An 11,197-nucleotide genomic window follows, 5' to 3' on the forward strand; every position below is an offset into this window, starting at 1 on the left:
CCTCATTTGCTCACATTGTATATAGTCTTATTTTTCTACTGTATTATTGATTGTATGTTGTTTTACTCCATGTGTAACTCTGTTGTTGTATGTTATCGAACTGCTTTGCTTTATCTTGGCCAGGTCGCAATTGTAAATGAGAACTTGTTCTCAACTTGCCTACCTGGCTAAATAAAGGTGAAATAAAATAAATAAACATTTGTAGTTACTGTATGTACTGTACAGTAGAAGAGGTGTGATTTTGAAAGCTTTCCATTTTGTCTCCATTGAAGATACTGTAATAACAAGGTGAAAACAATGACGATTAAGTTTATTCTGATAAAAAGTCACACTTCACACAGTAGCTTACAAAAAAAAATACATTTGATTAAAGCGATAAGAAACCTTGCGTCAAGCAGAACTCTTTCCTGGACATAAAATATTTTAAAAATATACCAAACTTCTACTATGTGTATCATCTAACAGTAACATATGAAGTAATACAATATAATAGAAACAGAGAATTACTTTATTGTTCTTAGCCTTCATACAGCATATAGTCTCACAAGTCTGATGATTGTTTCAGAAATATAACATAAAAACATATATAGAATATATAAAATATAACTGGACCTTGAGGTTGCCTACTTCAGAAATACACAATTTTGGGAAAAAGATATTGGAAATGTTTACAATTTTACAAAAAAAATGTATTTTAATGTTAAGGTCCTTTCTTATTCATCATAGTTTAAAAGCCAAAACTGACCCTAGATCAGAACTCCTACTCTAAGTGTGAATAGAGTAGTCCTGTGTGGCCCAGTTTGTACAGCATGGTGCATGGGTTCGATTCCTGCTGGGACTACACATACAAGAAATGTATTCATACTTTCATGACTGTAATGACTGAGTGAATTTGGATAAAAGTGTCTGCTAGATTGAAAATATTATTATAAGCTGGGTGGTTTGGGTCCTGGATGCTGATTGGCTGAAACAGCATTTCAGAAGTGTATACTGTATATCAGACAATATACCACGGGTATGATGTAAAAATACTTGTTTACTGTTCTATTTATGTTGGTAACCAGTTTAAAAAAGAAATAAGGCACCTCGGGGTTTGTTGTATATGGCCAGTATACCACGGCACATTCACTTTGTGTCAAGAACAGCCCTTAGCCATGGTACAGTATATTGTCCATACACCACAAACCCCTGAAGTTTGTTATTGCTATAATAAATGTAAGCAATAAGGCCAGAGGAGGCGTGGTATATGGCCAATATAGCACGGCTAAGGGCTGTTCTTATGCACAACGCAACACTGAGTACTTGGATACAGCCCTTAGCCGTGGTATATTGGCCACATACCACAAACCCCCGATGTGCCTTATTGGTACTATAAACTGGTGACCAATGTAATTAGACCAGTAAATAGTAATTTTATGTCATACCCATGGTATATATGGTATGATATACCACACCTTTCAGCAAATCAGCATTCAGGGCTCGAACCTACTGGTTTATATTGGCCAATTTTCCACACCCCCTCAAGCCTTACATCACTTAGTTTGAATACAAGGTTCCAGATATACAAGGTCTTTGTCAAATTGTTGTGTTCAGGTCTTCTTGGTTCTGGGTTTGTTGTGTTCAGGTCTTCTTGGTTCTGGGTTTGTTGTGTTCAGGTCTTCTTGGTTCTGGGTTTGTTGTGTTCAGGTCTTCTTGGTTCTGGGTTTGTTGTGTTCAGGTCTTCTTGGTTCTGGGTTTGTTGTGTTCAGGTCTTCTTGGTTCTGGGTTTGTTGCGTTCAGGTCTTCTTGTTTCTGGGTTTGTTGACTGTACTGTAGAGAACAGAGGGGTCCACCTCAGCTGCTTGTGCTGCTGTGGGTCTGAGGAGAGAGAAACAGAAATGAAACAAAGCTTGAATCCCAAATGGCACCCTATACCCTTTATAGTGCACTGCGTTTGACCAGGGCCTATAGGTCTCGGTCAAAAGTAGTTCCCTAAATAGGGAATAGGGTGCCATTTGGAACTCATTTCACTTCATTTCATTATAGTCATATCACAGTAATTGTCTTGAGATGTCCATTGTTGGGTTAGTAGATTAAGGAAATGACATCACTAGTGGTCACTAGGGTTCAACTGTTTTGCATATTGATGACATCTCCTACAATAAGCAGCAGCATATGAATGACATTAGTGCAGAATATGGTCACCGGGTGGCTGCAGTGAGGCAGTTACATTTCACAACAGCTTATTGCACATCCTCATCCTGTTTCTGTTGTTGAGGCATGAATGACCTTTGATGACATCATCATTGTCTACTCCTCCAATGAGCACATGGCCGTAACTATGTCTAATTTTTAAATAATAATAATAGCCTAAGACAAATACTGTACACAATAAAGAAAATGAATTACGCATCAACATCTAAATATTGCTCCCTGCGTTGTTCAAAGCTTCTATTCTTGATCTGACTAATCACTAATCACCTCTTTGCGAACGGTTGGAATCATTAACTGTGGTTTGTTCGTTATGTTTGCCTGCTTCCCCCAGATCTGCCTCCCTGATTTGCCTTTTTAGCAGCATATTCACCATTCTCTCAAACGGCTAATTCCCCTTCTCGGCACAGGCCGAGGGTGACATGAAACAAACTACCCCAGCTCACAGGTTGCTCTGCTAACAGTGTGTTTGCGAGATGCCAGACAAAAGGCAATTTGTTAAACCGTCCTGCGACTCCTGCCGTGTCTACAGACATCCCCCAAAAAATCACTCTCGGAGAATGAGTGCACAACTGGTTAACAGTCTCTTATAGATAACGTTACATACTGTATGTCAGTCATTCAGGTTGAGGGGATAGCTGCAGCAGAGACTTCTATTGCAGTAACATTGAAGCTTTCTGGGTAATATTACTTAGCCAGCTAGAAGGATGAAGTAAGATGCTAACGTTAAACGGAGCCTACCTCAGCAGGAGTAAACCATACCCTACTAAGTCCTTTACAGAGAGTAGGCTACTGAGACAGACAGTGATGTGGCGATCAGTGTTGAGGCTGAGGCAGGCTGCAATGCAGGTGTAAGTAGAGGAGACAGAGAGGAAGCGAGCAGAGAGATGTTTTTAAAGTTGTTCCCAAACTTGGGGTCAGGCCCCCATGTGGGTTCCCCTGAGAAAATCTGTACTAATCTAATCAAACAATTCAGGAACATAAAAAGAAGATATATTTCAATATGAACATCTCAACAGCACCTATCTTCCATATAATCCTACATTAAAATGCTAAAAACATGCAAACAATACAGTTCTAAAAATGTCACACTTTTTTGTTTTGTCGCTGATTACTGTGTTTGGTTGTAATCAAGCAAACTTCTCCTTTAATACTGTGTGTCCACAATGTGTTCACAATGTGTTCACAATGTGTTCACAATTGATTGTTGTTGTAATGGCAGAATATGCTCACTGGGTGGCAGCACTGAGGTGGTTGAATTTCACAGCAGCGTATTGGACATCTTCGTCTTGTTTCTGGACAGTGGAGTACAGAGGCACTTCCTGGTTTTTGGAGCGAGAGAAGTGGACGCTGGCGTAGTGAACATCATCCTGGTCGTCTGTGGCTGCTGTCTGTGCTGCAGTAGGGGTCATGGCCATGCTTGAGATGTTGTCATATACTGGACTAGAGTCTCCCTGATGGAGAGAGAGGACAGACAACATGAGGAGTGGAAATGTTCCACAAAGAATACACATTAATCACAGTCATCTTCTGATTCCAACAGACTCACCTGTCCATCATCTGCTGTGTCTCTTGTGTCAGAGGGGGATGTGGAGGCCTTCTTCCTGTTTTACACATGAATGAATGTATGAAGAAAAAAATCGATCAATGAAGTTATTTTTATTTATTTTTATTTAACATTTATTTAACAAGGCAAGTCAGTTAAGAACAAATTCTTATTTACAATGACTAAAGTGAAATTATGTACAAAATATGCATTCTCACTCACCTGAACCACATAAAGACAGAGAGACAGAGGATGAGAACCAGAACAACCACTATGATTCCTACAGCTGCAGTCATAACTGAGGTCTGTTTCCCTATAATATAATATGGATGATATGAATACACAGCATGTTCTTGTATTCTAAAAACTAACATAATACAGAATATCAACACAATACATGTTAATACTTTGGGATCTTATAATACTTGTGATATCATAAGCCAACACATAATTATAAACTAAAGTGTAATCAGTCAAAACACAATGATTAACATTAGATTGAAACATGTAGTTTTGTATTGAAGTATTGAGATTAAACTTTACCTGCTACAATGATCATCAGAGATGTAGAGTTCATAGATCCTCTTCCATTCTGGGCCTCACAGTAATATTCTCCTCTGTCCTCAGAGATGATGTTAGTGATGATGTAACTCTGTCCTGATGCTTTTGGTGAGGTTACGTTCTTCTTGTACCAGGTGTATTTGTCCACAGGTGGGTTGGCATCACTGCTGCAGGTCAGAGTCACTGAACTGCCCTCCACTATTTCACCAGAGGGACTGACTGACACTGAGGTGTTCTTTGGGTCATCTGGTGGACAATATGTAACAACATTGTTTTAAATAGTGTTTTACCTGTAATTGAAACATGAATTTAAATGTGATCCTCTGATTAAAAGATGAGGTTAGGTGAACTAACACTGAACGTCCACAGACACAGAAGAAGAGATGAGACGTCCATATTTATTCTCAGCCTCACAGTAGTATTCTCCACTGTCCTCAGAGCTGATGGTGGTGAAATTGTATGTCTTTTCAGATCCTGTCAGTGAAGCTCCATTCTTCTTGTACCAGGTGTATTTGTCCACAGGTGGGTTGGCATCACTGCTGCAGGTCAGAGTCACTGAACTGCCCTCCACTATTTCACCAGAGGGACTGACTGACACTGAGGTGTTCTTTGGACCAACTGGTGTTGAAGATGACAGAACAAATAACAACTCATATAACATGTAAGATACCAAGAGATGATGTAAATTAGTATATTACACTGACATGTAGAACCATGTATTAGAGAGATGATGTAAATTAGTATAGATTAGTATATTACACTGACATGTAGAACCATGTATTAGAGAGATGATGTAAATTAGTATAGATTAGTATATTACACTGACATGTAGAACCATGTATTAGAGAGATGATGTAAATTAGTATAGATTAGTATATTACACTGACATGTAGAACCATATATTAGAGAGATGATATAAATTAGTATAGATTAGTATATTACACTGACATGTAGAACCATGTATTAGAGAGATTATGTAAATTAGTATAGATTAGTATATTACACTGACATGTAGAACCATGTATTACAGAGATGATATCAATGACTTTCACTGTAGATATATCAACACCCCATGCACTCACATCTGACAGTGAGAGTCTCTTCTGGAGAGAGGATTCTCTCAAAGCCTTCTACAGCACAGGAGTAGTTCCCTGTATCCTCACTGCTGACTGGGTCTAGGATCAGACTGTTATAACTGGTGATTGGTTTGGTCAGACGTTGTCTGTTCTTGTACCAGATGTAGGTGGGGTTGAGACTGACTGTACATTTGGTTCTACATCTCAGTGTGACTCTCTCCCCCTCAGACACAGACGTAGGATCCATCTCCAACAGGATATCTAAGAGGAAACATCAGTCATATTTGACTCCAGACAGGCTTGTCATGTGATTAGACTTGTCCTATTACAGTACTAACTATAGGAGTATTACCTGTGACAGTCAACATCACACCAGGAAGACCAGAAAATCTCCCCTCATGTGTTGTTAGTAATCTGAATTTGTATTCAGCCGAGTCCTTCTCTGTCAGGTCTGTTATTGTCATGGTGTGGTGGTTCTCTGTGTTCCTATTGTACTCCACATGACCTGCATACTCTGGATATGAACTGAAATCCACAGGGTGTTTCTGTGTAAACCAGAATGAACCTTGTTCTATATAACTAGTGGGATGAGTGTAAGAGCAGGATATGTTCACTGTGGAGCCCGTCAAGACACAGATTCTCCTCTTGGTGTAAGTCACCCTCCAGCAGTTGTCACCCTGAGCACCTGAAAATACATGAAATAGTTTTTTTCACACATACCTTGAAGTTAGAAAATTGCCTTACTTTGTTAAACAGAAAGGTTAGCTACAAATTATCCCAATAGAATCCAGACTCACACACTGCAGGAGAGTGGAGTTCCTCATGGCCTTTAACAGCACAGGAGTAACTCTTTGTTTCAGAACTCCAGACAGAGTATTGTTGGGAAGTGGGCCAAGCAAGAGACTGTCCATTCCTGTACCAGATGTAGGTGGGGTTAACTGTCAGAGAACAGGTGGTGCTACAGGTCAGTGTCCTCTTCCCTGCCTCTGTGTCAGGACTCACCTTCACCTGCAGGTCTGAATGAGAGCATATAAAAACACACTTTCTGGTTTCCTTCTGTAGTTGACAATATTACTCAACATGACTTAAAGATAACCCAGTCTAACCTGTGGGATATATGGTAGTGCAAGGCAGGTCCACTGATGGTATCAAGGAACAGATAATTCTACTGGTGTAGGTCACACTCAAGCAGCTAAGAGAAGAAGTATCTGGAACAAATGATGAAGCACATGATGATGGTGATGGTGATGATGGTGATGATGTTGATGGTGGTGATGATAATGATGATGGTGATGATGATGGTGATGATGATGATGAAGATGGTGATGATGATGGTGAAGATGGTGATGATGATGGTGATGATGGTGGTGATGATGATGGTGATGATGATGATGATGGTGATGATGATGGTGATGATGATGATAATGTTGATGGTGAAGATGGTGATGATGATGATAATGTTGATGGTGATGATGATGATGATGATGATGATGATGATGATGATGATGGTGATGATAATGGTGATGATGGTGAAGATGGTGATGATGATGATGGTGAAGGTGATGATGATGATGGTGATGATGGTGAGAATGATGGTGATGATGGTGAGGATGGTGGTGATGATGGTGGTGAAGATGGTGATGATGATGATAATGTTGATGATGATGATGGTGATGATGATGGTGATGATGGTGATGATGGTGATGATGGTGAAGATGGTGATGATGATGAAGATGGTGATGATGATGGTGAAGATGTTGATGATGGTGATGATGATGGTGATGATGGTAGTGATGGTGATGGTGATGATGGTGATGATGATGATGGTAATGTTGATGGTGATGATGGGGATGATGGTGATGATGATGATAATGTTGATGTTGATGATGGTGATGATGATGGTGATGATGGTAGTGATGGTGATGGTGATGATGGTGATGATGATGATAATGTTGATGGTGATGATGGGGATGATGATGGTGATGATGGTGATGGTGATGGTGATGATGGTGATAATGATGGTGATGATGGTGATGATGATGATAATGATGGTGATGATGATGGTGAAGATGGTGATGATGATGGTGAAGATGGTGATGATGATGATAATTTTGATGGTGATGATGATGGTGAAGATGGTGATGATATTAGCTTATTTGTATGATTCTTAGCTAATCTTCAGTACTAACATGTTATATGGTAATGAGCTATAGTTACTTAGAAATCAGTAATCTGAATTGACTGAAAATATCAAGTCTGTTTACAATAAGAGAGGAAAACTCTGGAGGTAAATCACAACACTCACCCACTGTGACTTTGGAAGAGCTGAGTTTCTCATGGCCTCTTAAGGTACAGGAGTAGCTGTCAGAACCTCCTCTACTGACTGAGTATTGATACTGGGGAGAGGAGTCAGAAAATAGGTATTCTCCATTCTTGTACCAGATGTAGGTGGGGTTGGGGATTTCAGTCAGAGTACAGGTGGTGCTACAGGTCAGTTTCACCCATGATCCTTCTGTCACTGTGTCAGGAATCACCTTCACCTGCAGGTCTGAATGAAGAGAGAATAACAACATAAAAGAACAACCCTCATTATTTCCACCTACTACTACTAGAGATAAAGTAGTTACAGCATGTCATAATGTTATGTAAGTGTAGTATTACCAGCATATCATAATGTTATGTAAGTATAGTATTACCAGTATATCATAATGTTCTGTAAGTGTAGTATTACCTGTATATCATAATGTTCTGTAAGTGTAGTATTACCAGTATATCATAATGTTCTGTAAGTGTAGTATTACCAGTATATCATAATGTTATGTAAGTGTAGTATTACCAGTATATCATAATGTTCTGTAAGTGTAGTATTACCAGTATATCATAATGTTCTGTAAGTGCGGTATTACCAGTATATCATAATGTTCTGTAAGTATAGTATTACCAGTATATCATAATGTTCTGTAAGTGCAGTATTACCAGTATATCATAATGTTCTGTAAGTGTGGTATTACCAGTATATCATAATGTTCTGTAAGTGTAGTATTACCAGTATATCATGATGTTCTGTAAGTGTAATATTACCAGTATATCATAATGTTCTGTAAGTGTAGTATTACCAGTATATCATAGTGTTCTGTAAGGGTAGTATTACAAGTATATCCTAATGTTCTGTAAGTGTAGTATTACCTGTATATCATAATGTTCTGTAAGTGTAGTATTACCAGTATATCATCATGTTCTGTAAGTGTAGTATTATCAGTATATCATAATGTTCTGTAAGTGTAGTATTACCAGTATATCATAATGTTCTGTAAGGGTAGTATTACCTGTATATCATCATGTTCTGCAAGTGTAGTATTACCAGTATATCATAATGTTCTGTAAGTATAGTATTACCAGTATATCATAATGTTCTGTAAGTGTAGTATTACCAGTATATCATAATGTTCTGTAAGTATAGTATTACCAGAACATCATAATGTTCTGTAAGTGTAGTATTACCAGTATATCAAAATGTTATGTACGTGTAGTATTACCAGTATATCAAAATGTTATGTACGTGTAGTATTACCTGTATATCATAATGTTCTGTAAGTGTAGTATTACCAGTATATCAAAATGTTATGTACGTGTAGTATTACCTGTATATCAAAATGTTATGTACGTGTAGTATTACCTGTATATCAAAATGTTCTGTAAGTGTAGTATTACCAGTATATCAAAATGTTATGTACGTGTAGTATTACCAGTATATCAAAATGTTATGTACGTGTAGTATTACCAGTACATCATAATGTTATGTAAGTGTAGTATTACCTGTGACAGTCAGAGTTGTTCCTGGGAAACTATGACCCCATTCAAAGTTGTCTGTTTTAAAAGTGAAGCGATACTCAGCTGAGTCCTCCTCTCTCAGGTCTGTGATTCTCAGGATGGAGGGACCTCTGTATGTTCCAGTGTACTCCACACGACCTGTATACCCTGGGTCTCTGGTTAGGTCTTCAGGGGTCGACTTATCACTTCTAAACCAGAATGTTGATGTGATGGAATAATAACCAACATAAGTACAGGATATGTCCACTGTTGACCCCTTCAAGACACAGATTCTCCTCTTGGTGTAAGTCACTCTGCTGCAGCTCTGACCCTGAACACCTGAAACACAGTGACATAACAAGAGGACAACTGGATTGTATTCTCAATTCTTTCTAGAAATGCTAAAAGTTCTCAAGTTCTCATAGAGAAACCAACACACACAGAGGTTGTACGGTACTGTTAATTAAAGAAACACTCACACACTGCAGGAGAGCGGAGATCCTCATGACCTTTTACAGCACAGGAGTAACTGTCCTCATAGTTACTGGAGACTGGGTCTATGTACTGGGGGGAGGTGCTCTCATCTAGATGTTGTCCGTTCTTGTACCAGATGTAGGTGGGGTTACCAGTCAGAGTACAGGTGGTGCTACAGGTCAGTGTGTTGTAATACATCCTCTCCACCTTTAGATCTGAAGGGAGAGGTTATGAAACAATAATGGAGGAAGTCTGTCAGTCACCACCATTTCACTGTTCTCATAGAACATGTAATAAATAACTTGAGTTGTACTATACTATTTATAAAGTACCTGTGAGACTGAGAATGAATCCGTATGAATATGTCCATTCTGAATACTGGGTTGTTTTATATCTGAAGTAATATGTTGCTATGTCACTCTGTCTCAGGTCTGTGATTCTCAGGATGCAGTCTTTCTCTGTAGTTCCACGGTACTCCACACGACCTTTATAATTAGGGTCCCATCTCAGATCATAAGGCTCATGATTCAACCGTTTGTTATACCAGACTATGACTTTGGTCCAAATGGGATTTGTTACAGGACAGCGCAAGTCCACTGATGACCCCTTTAAGGCACAGACACTCCTCACAGTATTTTGTCCCAGAACACCTGAAAAACAATGAAACACCTGAAACACCTGAACACAGTGACATGTCACAGGACTCAACCATAAAAGAACATGTGTAGCATACTGTAGGACCCATCTACTCTAATGTACATTCCCTTATATCATTCTAGTATTCATTTCAATATACATCATGGAAGTAAACAGTACTGGTTGCCAGGGTTGGGGTCAATCCCATTTAAATTCCAGTCAATTCAGAGAGTAAAACAAATTCCAATTCCACATTTTCTAAATGTTCCTAATTGAAAAGCATTGAAAATAATTGGAATTGGAATTTCAGTCTACTTCCTGAATTGAGTGGAATTGACTCCAACCCTGCTGGTGTTTGACAACATTCTTATTCTGCTGCTGCTGCTGATGTGCAGAAGTGTGAATGGAAACCAGAGATAAGCATCACTCAATGAGGTGTGAAATATAACTATTCAAGTGAAGTGGAGACTCCTAACAGAACACACCAGAATAACATTACAATTGTTATGCTTTTAGAAATGTCTTTAGATTGATATACAGAGCAACTAAAACATTATGAATAAGACCATACCTGCTACAGACCAGAGAAACACCAACACACTTCCTGTTGTTCTCAAGGCCATTGTTGCATCTCCCACCCTGCAGTCTTAGAAACATAAACAACAACTCACTCTATAGCTGGTGAATAACTCCACCTGATACATTGAAGTAGAAACTGTAAATGGGGTACAGGGCCTTATTACTGAAAATGAACCAGGCTCATATTGTGTTGTGTTGTATTGTGCTATTGTCACGATTCCCACCGACGGTGGCGCCCCCTCCTGCTCGGGTGGCGCTCGGCGGTCGTCGTCACCGGCCTATTAGCTGCCACTGATTCCCTTTTTTGGTTTTCCCTTCCTTTTGG

General features: G+C 39.0%; 1 protein-coding gene across 2 annotated transcripts; it reads right to left on the reverse strand.

Moving 5' to 3' along the window:
* Nucleotides 1–293: 293 nt before the first annotated feature.
* Nucleotides 294–10,933, reverse strand: LOC106601628 (uncharacterized). 2 transcript variants are annotated; one of them, XM_082958673.1, is made up of 15 exons: nt 10,865–10,933; nt 9,990–10,307; nt 9,663–9,872; nt 9,190–9,522; nt 7,679–7,921; nt 6,480–6,581; nt 6,171–6,389; nt 5,726–6,058; nt 5,380–5,634; nt 4,652–4,915; nt 4,280–4,543; nt 3,959–4,049; nt 3,740–3,794; nt 3,424–3,644; nt 294–1,857 (listed from the first exon to the last, which is right to left on the reverse strand). In XM_082958673.1, the coding sequence occupies exons 1-15, from the start codon at nt 10,914–10,916 to the stop codon at nt 1,776–1,778; spliced, it is 3,042 nt and encodes a 1,013-aa protein (XP_082814799.1). In that variant the 5' UTR covers nt 10,917–10,933; the 3' UTR covers nt 294–1,775. The 2 variants fall into 2 exon arrangements, with proteins under 2 accessions (XP_082814799.1, XP_082814800.1); XM_082958674.1 differs by lacking the exon at nt 6,480–6,581.
* Nucleotides 10,934–11,197: the final 264 nt, after the last annotated feature.

The sequence above is a fragment of the Salmo salar genome, chromosome 12 (genome assembly GCF_965601325.2).
Source record: "Salmo salar chromosome 12, fSalSal1, whole genome shotgun sequence".
Lineage (NCBI taxonomy): Eukaryota > Metazoa > Chordata > Actinopteri > Salmoniformes > Salmonidae > Salmo > Salmo salar.